The sequence below is a fragment of the Tursiops truncatus genome, chromosome 14 (genome assembly GCF_011762595.2).
Source record: "Tursiops truncatus isolate mTurTru1 chromosome 14, mTurTru1.mat.Y, whole genome shotgun sequence".
Taxonomy (NCBI): Eukaryota; Metazoa; Chordata; class Mammalia; order Artiodactyla; family Delphinidae; genus Tursiops; species Tursiops truncatus.
In genome coordinates, this window is record NC_047047.1 from 70,466,013 (window position 1) to 70,483,202 (window position 17,190).

General features: G+C 39.6%; 1 protein-coding gene across 5 annotated transcripts in view; it reads right to left on the minus strand.

The window, feature by feature from the left end:
* The window catches only part of UBXN2A (UBX domain protein 2A), a 38,956-nt gene that overhangs the window by 19,876 nt on the left and 1,890 nt on the right, over nucleotides 1–17,190 (minus strand). For all 5 annotated transcript variants that reach the window (XM_033838956.2, XM_019943171.3, XM_019943173.3 and 2 more), the window contains one exon: nucleotides 1,742–1,796. In XM_033838956.2, coding sequence (XP_033694847.1) covers nucleotides 1,742–1,796 — 55 coding nt within the window. The remainder of the gene's footprint in view (nucleotides 1–1,741; nucleotides 1,797–17,190) is intronic.

The window sequence follows — 17,190 nt, forward strand, 5'->3', positions numbered from 1 at the left end:
TGAAGCCCACACATGTAGAGCCCGTGCTCTGCAACAAGAGAAGCCACCGCAATGAGAAGCCTGCACACCGCAACAACGAGTAGCCCCCGCTCACTGCAACTAGAGAAAGCCCACGTGCAGCAATGAAGACGCAACACAGCCAAAAAGTAATAAACAAAAAATTTTTTAAAAATTAGTCATTCAACTGGGGCTTCTGTGGTGGCCCAGTGGTTAAAACTCCGTGCTTCCACTGCAGGGGGTACAGGTTGGATCCCTGGTTGGGGAAGTTCTGCAAGCCACAAGGTGCGGCAAAAATAAATAAGTAAATAAGCAAGCCATTCAACTTATTTCTCTGTAGAAAAGAGTTAACATAGCAGGCCTAACTGTTGCTATCCTTTTTACTTTTCTCATGAGAGTATGGAATTTTACTATGTGCCTAGTCCCCAGTATAAACCCTAGGCTCATTTCCAATGAACTTCCCTGGTAGACAACATCTCACACGTGCTATATAACTTATTACTGGAGGAATTAAGTGTGTGTCCTGGTGGCTCCACTGGGCAAGGACTCTTAGAAGCTTATGCCTGGTTTCCCCTGGACTTCACCCTCTTGCAAAGTATCTTTTCATTGCAATAAAGCTTAGTCATTAGTATGACTATTGGCTGAATCCTGTGAATCCTCTAAGCAAATCATCACATCTGGAGGCAGTCTTAGGGGCTCCTGACATAACCTCACAATTATATAGTTAGTATCAGATATTTATATAAAACAGTAAGTACTCTAGTGAAAAAATAATAAATAATATTTGTTCGGTATAGAAAGTGTTCACAAAGTATTTGTAAATACTTACCTGTCTCCTTAAATGGACTATGAATGAAAGATATTTACCTTTTCAAGTATTTAAAACAAAGAACATAATACAAAAATAAATATTCCACTTCAGAGAAGTGAGAATAAAGAATTTTGTATTAATAAGAACGACAGACTTTGCATCTACCATTTATTGGGTGCCTGCTATATGCTAATACGATGCTCAGTGCTTTAAATTGGCTATCTAATTCTTATAAAAACCTTTCAGGTACCTACGTACACCTCCTCCTTTTTATTTCTTATTTTATTTTATTTTTTTTTTTGCAGTATGCAAGCCTCTCACCGTTGTGGCCTCTCCTGCCACGGAGCACAGGCTCCGGATGCGCAGGTTCAGCGGCCATGGCTCACGGGCCCAGCCGCTCCACGGCATGTGGGATCTTCCCAGACCGGGGCACGAACCTGTGTCCCCTGCATTGGCAGGCAGACTCTCAACCACTGGGCCACCAGGGAAGCCCAACCTCCTTTTTAGATGAGATACTGAAGCTCAAAGAATCTACCTAAGTTGCTCAAATGCCAGAGAAGTAATGTTAAGACAGAGATGGGATTCAAACCTAGGTTTATCTGATTCCAAAGCCCTTATATTTCCACTATGACTTCAAGATAGTATAACACAAGAGGCTAATGAAGTAATAAATAGTTACTTTAATTTTCCTCTTAAATAACAGAAAGAATATGTGGGCAGAGAGAAATTTAACACTTAAAAAAATTAATCACAAAAAGATTTATAACTTGACTAAAATCCATTTAATGCAGCTATGGAAAAAAAACTTTAAAGTACATTACTATTAGGTATTTAACAGACAATCATAATGAAAACTAAGTCAGTGAAATGTAAAAACAGAGAAAGACGGTAACAAAGGCATTAATAACAAAGAAAATGCATAAATTAACTCACCATTCTTCCTTTATACTTTCAAGATTATCTACTTCTTTCATTCTCTTTTGCCTTACTGTAAAAGTAAAAAGAAAAATAAGGTAAAGTTCTTAATACAGTATTTTAAATAAATTCATTCCAGCGTATGCAGTAAGATTCTTTACCATTAAGTTATTATGTACTCCTAAAGTAGCACTAAAGGGGTCTTAAGAACAAGTGACCTAACTCAAAGCTGTCACTTTCACTTAAAGTAAAGCAATAAAAAGTAAATTTTGGGTTCGGATAATCTGACAAAAGAAAGATTTCATAAAAGTTATGATGAGGGCAATTCCGGGGCGGTCTAGTGGTTAGGACTCTGTGCTTTTACTACCAAGGGCCCATGTTCAATCACTGGTTGGGAAACTAAGATCCTGCAAGTGCTCGCGGCCAAAAAAAATTTATGATGAAAAATAATGTATGCTTTGGTTTAATAACAAACAAAAGTGAATGTAAACATTTCACTCAATCTCCAATAGTAACAAAATATCAAATCAATATAAACTCATTCTTTTTTTCCAATGTAGATGATTTTTGTCAAAATTTCTTTAAAACATCTTTATTAGAGTATAATTGCTTTACAATGGTATGTTAGTTTCTGCTTTATAACTAAGAGTATCAGTTATACATATACATATGTCCCCATATCTCTTCCCTCTTGCATCTCCCTCCCTCCCACCCTCCCTATCCCACCCCTCTAGGTGGTCACAAAGCACCGAGCTGATCTCCCTGTGCTATGCAGCTGCTTCCCACTAGCTATCTGTTTTACGTTTGGTAGTGTATATATGTCCATGCCACTCTCTCACTTTGTCCCAGCTTACCCTTCCTCCTCCCCATATCCTCAAGTCCATTCTCTAGTAGGTCTGCAGAGTCTGTCACACAGAGTGAAGTAAGTCAGAAAGAGACAAACAAATACCGTATGCTAACACATATATATGGAATCTAAAAAAAAAACAGAAAAAAAAAAAAGACCAAAAAATGGTCAGAAGAACCTAGGGGCAAAACGGGAATAAAACAGAGCTCCTCCACAACAAGAGGAGCAACCTCAATGAGAAGCCCACGCACAGCAACAAAGACCCAATGCAGCCAAAAATAAATTAATCAATTTTTTTAAAAATGGAGAGAAGCAAGGGTGAAAAGTTATTTTTGGGGGGGTAAAAAACTGGATTATTTTCTCTCTTTCCCAAACTTTCTGCAATACTCTTGCCCTTACAACAAAAATAATATAAGAAATAAGGAAACAAATGGATGTTTAAAAGAGTCCAAGCCATCTGCCCTTTGAGAGGTCCTGAAAGCAATGACAGACTAGAAGCAATAAGCATACCAAAAGCCTACATCTTGGCTTCTAAATATAATTTTCCAAGAAAAGGAATCATGGCTCCTTAGAGAAAAGGCTGATTCCAGGGCTGGGACAGAGAAAGAACAAATGAGCCCGAAATATCTTGCACCAGAAAGTAAGACGGTGCTCAATGAATGATGAAGACATATCAAAAGGACACTGAAGCCACCTGAAGGGGTTCCCACTGGACAAGTCTGGGAAATGGAACATCAAAGTAAATAATGATACTAATGGATTATAACTCACTGAATAAAACAGAAACCCATGAGGAGTCCATACTATTAGATCTTAAAAAAATCAGGAAAAGATGGACTTGTAAATAAATTCAACAGTCATATGGAATCACCATTACCAAGATAAATTCCAGATATATCCAAGATCTAAAATTTAAAAATTGAACCTGAGGGTGATGTCAGCAAAATGAAAGAATAGGCAGCTCCAAGCTCCTGTCCCCACAGAAACATTGAAAAACAAGCAGAAACTATTAGAACCAACTTAAAACTCTGGAAAGTAGTCAAAGGTTTACAGCTATCAAGCAAATGATGAATCAAGAAAAATACAACTTAAAAACAGCAGGGAAAACAAACCAATTCAAAACTGGGCAAAGGATGTGAACAGACATTTCTCCAAAGAAGAAATATGAGTAGACAATAAGCACATGAACAGGATGCTCAACATCACTAGTCACAATGAGATACCACTTTATACACATCATAATAGCTATTATTTAATAAAACAAAAATAATAAGTGCTGACAGGGATGTGGAGAAATTAGAACACCGGAATATTGCTGGTGGAAATGTAAAACGGTACAGCTGCTGTAGAAAAGGATTTGGTGGTTGAGGCATTATTCACAATAGCCAAGAAGTGGAAATAATCCAGATGTCCATCAACAGATGAATGTCTCAACAAAATGTGGTATATACATATAATGGAATATTAATTAGCCGTAAAAAGGAATGAAGTTTTGATACATACTACAACACGAATAAACCTTGAAAATATTAAGTGAATTAAGTCAAACACAAAAGGACAAATACTGCATGATTCTAGTTACATTCATATTTCATACAAAGCAAATTCATAGAGATAGAGAAGTAAAATAGAGGTTTTTAGGGACTGGGAGAAGAGAGGAATGTGGAATTACTGCATAACGGGCACAGAGTTTCTGTTTGGGACCATGAAGAAGTCTTGGAAATGGACAGTGGTAATGGTTACACACCATTGTGAATATTATTAATGCTGCTGAATTGTACACTTAAAATTGGTTAAGATGGCAAATTTTATGTTATATATGTATGTATTTTACCACAATAAAAAAAACTTTAAAAAAAAGGCAAACTTTTTTTTTTTTTTGTGGTAGGGGGGCCTCTCACTGTTGTGGCCTCTCCCGTTGCGGAGCACAGGCTCCGGATGCGCAGGCTCAGTGGCCGTGGCTCACAGGCCTAGCTGTTCTGCAGCATGTGGGATCCTCCCGGACCGGGGCACGAACCCGTGTCCCCTGCATCGGCAGGCGGACTCTCAACCACTGCGCCACCAGGGAAGCCCAGCAGGTGGATTCTTAACCACTGCACCACCAGAGAAGCCCCTGTCCATGTTATATTCAGAATCGAGTCCAGTTCCACACTGAGGTCTCTTTTCCCCTATCACAATAGTTCCTGAACATAATCTGGTTTCACTGATTTAACTGCTGTCCAGCTCTGTTTCTTCTTTGACATGTATACCTAGAAATCCCATTATCTAAAAATCCATCCCAATGATACTTTAGCAAAAGTATAAAAAGGTGAATACACTACACTATTCACTGTAGTATTATTTACAGCATTGATTGTAACAGCAAAGCCTGTAAAAAGCCTCAACTTGTCCATTAATAGGACTTCTTTTTTTTTTTTTTTTTTTTTTTTTTGCGGTACGCAGGCCCCTCACTGCCGCGGCCTCCCCCGCCTAGGAGCACAGGCTCTGGACGCGCAGGCCCAGCGGCCATGGCCAACGGGCCCAGCCGCTCCGCGGCATGCGGGATCCTCCTGGACCGGGGCACGAACCTGCGTCCCCTGCATCGGCAGGCGGACTCTCAACCACTGCGCCACCAGGGAAGCCCCTAATAGGGACTTCTTGAATAAACTATGGTAAATCCACACAGTGGGATGTGCTGTTAAGTGAAAAAAGCAAAATGGAGAAAAATATGTATGCTATGGTACTGTTTATCTAAGAAAGAGGTGAACATGAATATATGTATATTTGTTTACATTAGGAAAAAATGAAAAAGTAAACCAAAAAATAAATAATAAGGTTGCTTATAAAGTGGGAGAGAGTGCACTGGGTGAAGGGAGTAAGGGCAGAAGCTGGATTTCTCTGAATGTATCTTGTTTTTTAGATCAACTTTGGACCCATGTAAATATTTTATGTACTTATAAAACAAAGTTAAACTTTAAAAAAGCAATCCCTAAAAACTGAAAGTAAAAATGAAACGAATTAACTGAACTGACAGAGAGGAATTATTTCACGTAAATTTAAAACATGGTAATTTTACCATATATCCTAGTGGGATGAACCCAAAGAGGAAAAATGAAGTTTCTAGTAGTCATATTATTAGCAATAATATATTAGTATTGTTTATATGAAAAGTATGGTATAAAGATACAGCAGTGGGTCTCAACCAGGAGGCAATAGTGCCCCTAAGAAGATATCTGGCAATGGCCGGAGGCATTTTTGGGCTGTCACAACAACTGAGGTGGAGGGTGCTACTGGTATCTAGTAGATGAGGTTAGGGATGCTGCTGAAAATCCTACAATGCACAAGACAGCCCCCACAAGAAAGTATTGCCCAAAATGTTAACAGTGTTGAAGTTGAGAGACGCTGAGATAAAGCAAAGAAGTAATTATGATCTGTCCCTAAAAACCAAGATTTTTTTTCAGAGTAAGAGTAAAGAGATAGAAATATAAAAATCAAAGAAGCCAAGCAAAAATCCTGTAATTCTATATTTTAAATCAGAAACATCATTATGAACATCATCATTTCTCTTAAGAAAATACATAGTAGCTCTGTCCACTGAAAAGGCCAAAAAGCAATAAGCAATCAGACAACAATGAGCACAGCACACCTACCGCCCACATTTGTGGTCTCCAGATACTATTTCCCACCAAAAGGAATCAGTTTCTTAGAGAAATGGCTGTCTCCAGGTCTGGGGCAAGAAATATGCACTTTATGCCTTGTATTGACATCTTGGATTAATGTCAAAAGGAATCAGAAGTTGGGAATTCCCTGGCAGTCCACAGGTTAGGACTCGATGCTTTCACTGCGGGGGCCTGGGTTCGATCCCTGGTCAGGGAACTAGGATCTCCCAGGCTGCGAGGCACAGCCAGAAAAAACAAAACAAAATGAAAGAAAGGATTCAGAAGTCAGTTTGAAAAGGCTACCATTGGTGAAAGATGGGACTGAAAAACAGCTACATGAATTGAAACACATCAAGTACAAGTTCATATTGATACTCATTAAAACACAGAAACTCATTCACTGGTCATCTTTCCAGAACAGTAGGGTACCAACTTATTTTGAAAACTGGCAAATAAGGGAAAGAATCAAGTATTCATCCTGCCTTTCCTGTATGAACTAACTCAGAGTAATCAAAGAGTTAATAAAAGAAGTTTCCTTTATAAATGAATTCAGCTAAATGAAGGTTTATAGAATTAGAGTATCTCCAATTTGCAACCCCTAATGCAAACAGACCTAGGCAATGATATCAATGGCTGCTAACATCACACAAAGAAAACAGACATAAATATATGCCTCAGTGTGAAAGCTCAAACCACCACGTGTGAGGCCTTCTTTCTAAAAATGAAACTGAATCCATTCAAGCCTCTAGGTCTAAACATCAGATTACAGGAAATATAGGGCACAGAGGAACATGATCAGATGACATCACAGGGACACAATCAACAAAATCCAGAACTCGGGAAATTCTTCAGGAGAAATGATCCATTTTCAATATATATATTACCAGGGAGAAAAAAGAAGTAGAAATAATCTTTTTAAATATTTAAGAGATATATCAATTAATTACAACATATGGACCATATTTATGTTATTATTTAAAGAAACTAAATGGAAAAAAGCTATGAATCAGGAACATTTGAACACTGGATGGATATCTGATGATATGTGGAGTAATTGTTAATTTTAAAGGTGTGACAATGGGATTGTAGCTTTTTAATAAATTTATTTTTTTGTATATATTTTTATTTTTGCCTGCGTTGGGTCTTCTTTGCTGCGCACGAGCTTTCTCTAGTTGCAGTGAGCAGGGGCTCCTCTTCGTTGCGGTGTGTGGGCTTCTCATTGCGGTAGCTTCTCTTGTTGCGGAGCACGAGCTCTAGGCATGCACGGGCTTCAGTAGTTGTGGCATGTGGGCTCAGTAGTTGTGGCTCGCAGGCTCTAGAGTGCAGGCTCAACAGTTGTGGCGCACGGGCTTAGTTGCTCCGCGGCATGTGGGTTCTTCCCGGACCAGGGCTCGAACCCATGTCCCCTGCATTAGCAGGTGAATTCTTAACCACTGACCCACCAGGCCAAGTCCCCTGTAGCTTTCTAAAGTACTTGTTTTAGGGACTTCCCTGGCAGTCAAGTGGTTAAGACTCCGTGCTTCCACTGCAGGAGGCCTGGGTTCGATCCCTGGTCAGGGAACTAAGATCCTGAATGCTGTGTGGTGAGGTCAAAAATAAATAAATAAAGTATTTGTTTTAGCTACATACTGAAATATCTAGATGAAATACAATAACTAGAATTTGCTGCAAAATAATCAAGTGGAGTGAGAAGTGGAGGGAGTATAATTGAAACCAAAATGGCTATGACTTGATAATTAGTGAAGCTGGGTAATGAGTATACATGGGAGTTTACTATTCTCCACATTTTTATATATGTTTGAAATTTTCATAATAAAAATTGGGATAAAAGAACTATCTTAAAATATATACATGTAGAGTTGTACAATGTCATTTCATTAGCTTCTTAAAAGGCAGTACTTTTGCTCTATCAGTAATGGGAAGTGGGGAAAAGTACTATGAACTCATATTTAAAGTGATGAACATGAGAAATAGATTGATCATGTTTAGGATAAAGATACATCTGTTTTAAGACAACCAAAGAGCTTCATAAGACATCTGGTTGACTCACAGCTTGAAGGCAATGTGGGCACAGAGAGAAATTTTAGCAGCACACGGATGTGCAATGTGAAGTCAAACACAGACAATAGTTATAAGCTGCCTATTGCACAATTAAAGTTATCACTTGTCAACATTCAAGGTAGGAAATTCAGATCTGTTCTGTGTAACCTGGAATGTCTGGTTATTAAAGGAAAACACAACCAAACTGATTATAGAGAGAAAAGTACAATGCTTTAGTAAACCTATATAGTTATAATTTGTAACTAGACTTTTAAGTCACCCAAACAAGATTACAATTACTTTTTATATGTGCTTAAAACAAACAGTTAAGAGAATGTTACTATTAGGTCATGATAGACTGTTTATGATAATCAAGGTCCCAGAATCTACTCTACAGATTTAAAACTAAAGAAAAACACTTTTGGACTTCCCTGGCAGTCCAGTGGTTATGACTCCACACTTCCAATGCAGGGGGAGCACGTTCGATCCCTGATCAGGGAACTAAAATCCCATATGCCGTGCGGTGCGGCCAAAATAAAAGAAAAATAAAGAAAAACACTTTACCAAAAAGAAGATATAATCAAGCTAGACATCTCCAGAAAGCATTAAAAATATTTCAACTCTCAAACAGACTATATCAAATACGTTTCTTAAATTCTCTCTGGAGAATATGTATATAAAAAAGCAAATACCTCTATTTAAAAATATAAGTATTAAAAAATGTAAGTATTAAGCATATTTAAAGAGGGCAGACCTGCTCAGTAATAGCCACTGAAGATCCACCAGATCCATTTCAAAGCAATGAGAAACAGAAAATGGGCACTAGAAGTAGTAGCATACTGCTCCCACTTAAAAGTCTCCAAAGTATCTGGAGGTGGATTTAATCTGGGTAACTGAGGATCCAGCAGCAGCCTTTCACCAGACAACATCAGTCTGAATGATCTTAGGTCCTGACTTCCATTCCAGTTTCCTGCTGCTAATGGAACTGGGCTCATAACCACAGCCAATTTGGCTGGAGCACTAATTCCCACTTAGCATCTGTTTTGCTAGGAATGAAAGTAGGATAGTAGAGTCTGCTCTGGAAAATATAATTGAAAACTGTTTTAAATGCTTCTATTGTCTTCATTACGAATTGAACATAAACTGTTAGTGAATTTATTTCTTAGCCTTTTTGTAACAAAATTGTGAGCAATTCTCAAAGACAAGGAGAAACTGAAAGGAAGGAAAAATGAGGAAATGCAATGAGGCAGAGGAGTCAGTACCCAACATAAGGTGGGGGAGGGCACCTTCAGCAGCACCCCCAACAAGAACTTCACAGGCTGCCTTTTAGCCTTTCAGCTAGCTTTTGGGTAGGAGTTACTAGAGCCACATCCGAGAAGATGGCATCCAACAATCAAGGCAACTTGGATGTCTTTATTGTCTCAAGTGGGTATTTTGTATTTATAAAGACTTCTTAATCCCTCCTGTACTGCTCTTCAAAATTATTCCCTAGACTTAAAAAATGAAAACAGGGCTTCCCTGGTGGTGCAGTGGTTGACAGTCCGCCTGCCGATGCAGGGGACATGGGTTCGTGCCCCGGTCCGGGAATATCCCACATGCCGCGGAGCGGCTGGGCCCGTGAGCCATGGCCGCTGAGCCTGCCCGTCCGGAGCCTGTGCTCCGCAAAGGGAGAAAGAAAACAGACTATTATTTCATTCAAAGAATTTTACTCAATATTTATTAAATGTAAGGCACTGGATTAAGCTTTAGATTTACAAAGTATCAATAATAAATCAGAGAAGGGGGGAGATATTTTTTTAAATATCAAAAATGTATAACATCTTAAATGGGTTACACAATTAGATAAACTGTATGCTTTAAAAATGCAACCATTAAAGCTGATTGTTAAATATAAGATACAGCACTGTCAATGTCCTTTTGAGTTTGCAAGTGCTTATTACATTTATTAGATAAATATAATTATGTCATCTCTGGGCCAAGGATAAATCTGAGGTCCAAAGGGAAAAAAAATAGTGTATATATTTGTTTCTGGTATGGAAAAAACTTAGCTAAAGCCATTAAAAGAATGTGAAAAGGAAAAGGGGATAAGCATTGTCGACGTAAAAAAATGCACAATGTGAGAGTTTGTCTTTTTTTTTTTTTCTTTGCGGTACACGGGCCTCTCACTGCTGTGGCCTCTCCTGTTGAAGAGCACAGGTTCCGGACGCGCAGGCTCAGCGGCCATGGCTCACGGGCCCAGCCGCTCCGCGGCATGTGGGATCCTCCCGGACCAGGGCAGGAACCCGCGTCCCCTGCATCGGCAGGCGGACTCTCAACCACTGCGCCACCAGGGAAGCCCGAGAGCTTTAAGTTTTATTTGGGGCAAAATAAGGACTGCAGCCCAGGAGACAGCATCCCAGGTAGCGCTGAGAAACTGCTCCAAAGAGGTAGGGGGGGAATGTCAGTATATATGTGATTTTGGTGAAGGGGGAGTATATGCAATCCAGCACAGACTTTTTTGCGGAAGGTTTCTGCTAGTCACGAAGATTAGATGTCACCATGAAGGATTTTAGTGTTTTTCTAGATATTAGGAGATAACAAGAATTGGGCTCATAAAATCAGCTCCTGAAAATATCTAACGATATATCTGAAGACCTGTTCTGCCAGTTTTTCCTGGAGCACAGAGTGCCTCATTTCTGGTCTCTACCCTGAACTCCTTTCAGGGGGTGTTGAAAATCAGCAGCTGCAGCAGCACATGATTTAGTCCTTGTAGAGGTAGATGGCAAGTGCCAATGGAAAATGCCAATTTGTAGCTAACAGCATAATCGAGCTAAAACAGTTATCTATCCTAACAGCAATACAAAACGCAATGTTCAAAATTAATAACTCAAAACACATACTGGTCAGAAATACGGCTGTAAATTACATAAGAAACAGCTATGACTTCAAAGCAGTTGTCTTTAGGGAAACGGAGTGGGAGCACTTTTAGTTTTAAGTCTTCTGACACTACATACTTGCCTTTTAAACTATATATTGTTTTGATTTTTTAAAAATTTAAAAACCAGAAAACCAACTGAAAGTATATTCAGAAAGCCAGAATTTCATGGTTTTCTCCTAAGACCTTGTCCTTCAAATCTCATATTTCTAAAACTATTTAATTGCTTCACTTAAGAATTACTTCCTTTTTGGGAATTCCCTGGCAGTCCAGTGGTTAGGACTCGGCACTTTCACTGACGTGGGCCCAGGTTCAATCCCTGGTCAGGGAACTAAGATCCCACAAGCCGCACTGTGCGGCCAAAAAAAATAAAAATAAAAAATAGGGGCTTCCCTGGTGGCGCAGTGGTTGGGAGTCCATCTGCCGATGCAGGGGACGTGGGTTCGTGCCCCGGTCCGGGAGGATCCTGCATGCCGCGGAGCAGCTAGGCCCGTGGGCCATGGCCGCTGAGCCTGCGTGTCCGGAGCCTGTGCCCACAACGGGAGAGGCCACAACAGTGAGAGGCCCGCGTACCGCAAAAAAAAAAAAAAAAAAAAAAAAATATATATATATATAAAATGTATATTTATTCAGCTCCTACTATATACCAGGCATGATTCTAGGTGGTGCTTGGGATACATACTGAATAAAACAGATCCCGGCCCCTGTGGACATTACATTCTGGTGGTGCTGTTTGCTTTTCAGTTGACAGTTTTCCAACATTACTTTCAACTACTCTAAAATAATCCTTTAGTTTAGATATGATCCTGACTGTCTCATAAACATAACATGTTCACTCCACTTCTTTGTTCACACTGTAACCACCCTTCTGATTTTGGACACAGGCAGCAGTAAGCGGCAGCTTGCAGCAAGCAGTAGCAGGAAGCAAGATCTTAGTTCCGGGACAGGGAGACCTAACCACTGGACCACAGGGGCCAGCAGCTAGGGCCTGGGTCCCTGTTTCCTACCTGCCTTATCAGGAAAGAATTCAGGCAAGGAGGCAAAAGGTAAAGAGAAAAGCAAGAAGTTTATTGGAAAAACAAAGTACATGCGGAAAGACGCATGGGCAAACTCAGAGAAGAGTCGCACCCTCGGGAAGTTTAAATCCTTTATAAGGGGGCAGTCTTCCAGGTCTTTGTCTTCTTTTGACCAATAGTAGTGTTTTGAGCCCATGCCTAATTTGCTTCTGGACCCTCCCCTGGATGCGCACGCACCCCTAAGTTAAGGTGGAGCCCACCAAGAAGGCCTCTGGGAGGAGATAGCAGGACTTACTATGGTCTGGCATCCCCTGCCTTTTTGACCCCATGAAGGCTTTTGCACATGCGTAATGTCTCCCTTGTCCCAAGGATGGGAAGTGTATGACCTCTTGATCCTTTAATAGGGTTTAGTCCCACTCTGTCCCTGCCATAAAAATGCCCAATGTCTGGTTATTTACCCTATTCCTGTTGCTGGTTTTTATAACGAGGTGCAGATCTTGAAATATAGACAGGAGTCCGGTCATAAATATGTAGTCCTGGAGCCCGTTTGTCTCTTGCTTCAGGAAGTGTAAACAGGGGGCTGGTAATGAATATCCAGCTTGGAGCCCATCTTCTTCTTACCCCAGGAGGTATGAACAGGAGGCCAGTTGTAAACGCCTAGCCTGGAGCCCATCTATCTCCAGCCTCACTTCCAGGCATTCAAATCTAAATTATCCTTCAAGTCCCAGCTCAAGATCTACTTCTACTGTAAAGGTGAAATAGTAAACACTTACTAGTAATCCTCTCCTAAAGCATTTAGATTTCTGGCATTTAAATCATATTGTCTGATATTATTTACTATTGTTTCTTTTAGCTCTACTAGATCCAAGATCCTTGAAGACAGGTATCACAACTTACACATTTCCTGTTTCTTCCGTAGTGCTTAGCAAGTGCAAAACAAGGACTAGCCATCCTTAGAGTATCTCACTATGTTTCCTGTTAATAGATTATTGTTCTCTAGCAAATTACTAATGTTTTTCATCATTTCGTAGCTATAAGCTACTGATAATTGTTTTTACTTGTTTCATGACAGCAAAAGAATGAAGAACAGACCCTGGATTCAAAGTATCCTGTACTGGAATACTGGCTACATCATTTTGTTTGTTTGTTTGTTTGTTTTTGTGGCTACATCATTTTTGAGCTTAAGTGTTGTTATTTAACTTCTCTAAGTCCTAGTTGCCTAACTTGTAACTTGGAAATAATTATCCTCCTAAGAAGGTTGTTTTGAGAACAAAAGAAATACAATAATGTTATGCTCCCTTCTCTTTTCCCAGCCCACAATCATAACCTCTGTTACAAGGACTTATGGTAAGAAAACACCTTCAGACTTAAGTCTCAAAAGTTTTAATTTGGGGACTTCCCTGGTGGTCCAGTGGTAAAGAATCTGCCTTCCAATGCAGGGGACGTGGGTTCAATCCCTTGTCAGGAAACTAAGATACCACATGCCGCGAGGCAACTAAGCCCACGTGCCACTACTGTGCTCGTGCATCTCAATGAGAGAGCCCACATGCCCTGGAGCCTGTGCGCCACAACCAGAGAGAGAAAACCTGCATGCCATAACTGGAGAGAAGCCCGTGCGCTGCAACTAGAGAGAAACCTGAGCAGACCTGCGCTGTATCAAAAAGGATCCCGCATGCCTCAACAAAGATCCCGTGTGCCACAACTAAGACCTGACGCAGCCAAAAAAAAATTAAGGAAAATAAATAAAAACTCAAAAAAAGAACTAAAAAAAATTTTTTTAATAATAATTTTTTAAAAGTTTTAATTTTGACATGGCTATGAAATTTTACTTTTGATTTCACTAATTAAACAACATTTGTATATTTACTGAACCTCCCACCACTGTGTATAAAGCACTGGTTTACAACTAATGATAGGAGAGTCAATAGGACAGACACAGTATCTATCACCAGGGAGTTTACAGACTAACAAGGAAAAACATACTGAATGTTTATCCTTGGCATAGAATTATGAAGTAAAAACTCATTCTATAATGGACATAAAGTCACCATTATTTTAGGTATTTCCTACCATAAATCAGTAATATGGAAATGGACCATGTAAAATTTGTATCTATTGAGTGTCTACAATCATCAGTCATGTGACACGAATGAACCTAAGTCGTTGTGTACTGTATGTAGAGAATAAAGAAGCCATCTGACAAATATCTTAGTTACCAGTATGAGGCTGGGCATCAGAATGGACAGATGAACAGAATTTCCTTCATTTTGCTTCAGTTTACTTCTAATCAGTACCACTACCATCTTACATTTGTACTGTACATCCGTTTACTCAACACCTTCTCAAATATTATCTCACTTACTCCCAACAACTGCAGTAATAAAATCAGTCAGGAACCAGAGTAGACTGAGCTTTTTGGAACATATCGATCGACTGAAAGGAAAATTCAGTCAAAATAGATTTAGACTACTAAGAAATGTAGTCTTTTAAATGTATACATTAAAATTTGAAAGAAAAACTTGCATATTACAAATTTTACTTATTTTTATAAACATACACTATGGGCTATTTTAAGATTATGGATTTACATCAAGATATTATGCCACTAGGCCTGCTATGTAGAAGCTGAAGTTTCTCTTTAAAGAAACCATTGGATCACCTTTCAGTTACATCTTCTATGGAATAGGATTAGGCTTCCAAGAGCAAACTATGGGAGCATCAGATCAAACACTTTAAAAGACAGTTTATTTGTATATTTTGTGAATTCTAGTTTATTAACTATTATGTATACAACAAAAAAATGAAATCTTTTGGGAAGTTTCAGCTTATCTTAGCTGTAATTGCAGTAATGAAGAAAATACATTTTTGTTGTCTTCTAGAAAAAATTGTTAATAAGGGAGTTATATGCTCCCAAAGACCAAAGTATAGTGACAAAAGTAATTTAAATGAGAAAATCCTAGAAGGTGAAATTTCTGCAGAAACTGTTAAGGTTGCTGAGTCAGCCATCCACTTGACACCAAGATGTTCGCATTTCAGAATGGGCTCCATACTGAAATGTTATTTACCTTGCAAAACCCATCTCAAATACAATCTCAAGAAAACCTTCCATAATTCCTCCAAAAGGCATGAATATAGAATTGCTAACACAGCAAGGAGAGATCAGTTATGTACTCTTGGTGTTACTGAGTCCAAGCTCGCTCTGCTTGCCACACAACTGGCCAAAATCGGAGACGAGGTGCTGAGGCAAGGAATACGACTTTATTCGGAAAGCCGGAAGACCAAGAAGGTGGCAGATAAGTGTCTCTGAAAAACCATCTTCCAGGGGTGTGGATGCCAGTTTCTTTTATAGCACAGAGAGGGGGAGGAGATGAGGAAGTAAAGTAAAAAGGCCATAAGTTTTGCAAATATCCCCTGGAATGGCCAGCCTGGAGGAGAGGATGTGTTAATTTCTTCTTTCTTGTGGCCATCCACAGGTGGAACAGGGTCCAGATGTTTCCCTGAACAAGGTCACTTTGGTTTAACCTTCAGGCAGAGGGTCAGGGTTCCCCCAGGCAGGGCGTTATGTATACACACTATCCTTTTAGTGAACAAAAGCAGCAGAAAGCAAAGGTTACAGAAACGGATCCAACATGGAGTCCAATTTGGCTCTTCCCTGTTACATTAGAATTTCCCCCACCATCACAGCCACAAACCTAGTCCCAGCGACCATCTCTGGGTGGTTTCCCCACATCCATTCTTGTCCCCATTCAATTCAGTGTCTACACAGGAGTCAGGGTGACCTTTTTGATTAAGATACAAATTTGACTGTGTGACTTCCTTGCTTAAAATCTTTCAGGGACCTTCCACTACTCTTCAAATAAAGTCTAAATCCTTTGGATAACATGACAGGGGAGTTCACTGCAATGTCCTCTCACTACATTTGAGTGGTTTGAAAACTTCCCTATAAAAGTTTAAAGAAAGAAAAGAAAAAGCTGGTCCTAAATCCTTAACATTGTTTAAAAGGCCCCACATCATCTCTGGGGCCCTAACCACAGCCCCCTTTCGCTTTCCACACTCTTTCCAACTGCTCTGACCTTCAGTTCCCAAAACCTTCCCAAGCCTCTGTGGAACGGATTTCCTTTACCTGGACCTTTCTTCCCTCATTTGGGAGTCACCTTCATCTAATTCCTACTTACCCGTAATATCTTGAGTGCAAAGATTACTTTTCCTAGGGAAACTTTAACTGATTTCTTCAGCTGGGATATGTACCCCAATTATACGCTCACAACACCCTACATTCTTCCTTTTTAGCTTCTAAGTAGACTGGCATTCACTTGTGTGGTTACTTGTGTCCTCCAATGACAATGTAAAGTCTTTAAAAGCAAAAACCTATAATGGTCACCATCATATCGTTAGTACTCAGCACACAACAGGTACTAAAAACACTCGGATGATAAACTAGGTAATTAACATTAAATATTAAGTAATTAAAGTATGCATGTAAAGTATTTACCACACGCAGGGCTAAGAGTCAGTGCTCAACGCGTTGTAGTTTTTGCCTTGCATCACTGTGCTTAATCACTCCCGCCATCCTGCACATAATTCTTATTCATTTTTGGATTCCATCAGTGCCTCGCTCTAACTTCAGTGTTACACATACGTGCTCCACATTCAGTGGATTTAACTGCTTTTTAAATCAATATGACTTTCAGCATATTTACACATAAGACACATCAACTTTTAAAGTTTCCCATTAAAACTAAAGTATCAATATAATTAAAAACCTTATCAACAGTCCAAAAACACACTTGAGCTATGACTACGAAGTGAAGAAGCTGGTTTTCACGTCGCTTATACAATCTGTCACACTTTACAATTCCACATTGACATAAACACAGACTGTCAATTTCCTCTCTTTATTATTACTTTTTTTTTTTTTTTTTTTTGCGGTACGCGGGCCTCTCACTGTTGTGGCCTCTCCCGTTGCGGAGCACAGGCTCCGGACGCGCAGGCTCAGCGGCCACGGCTCACGG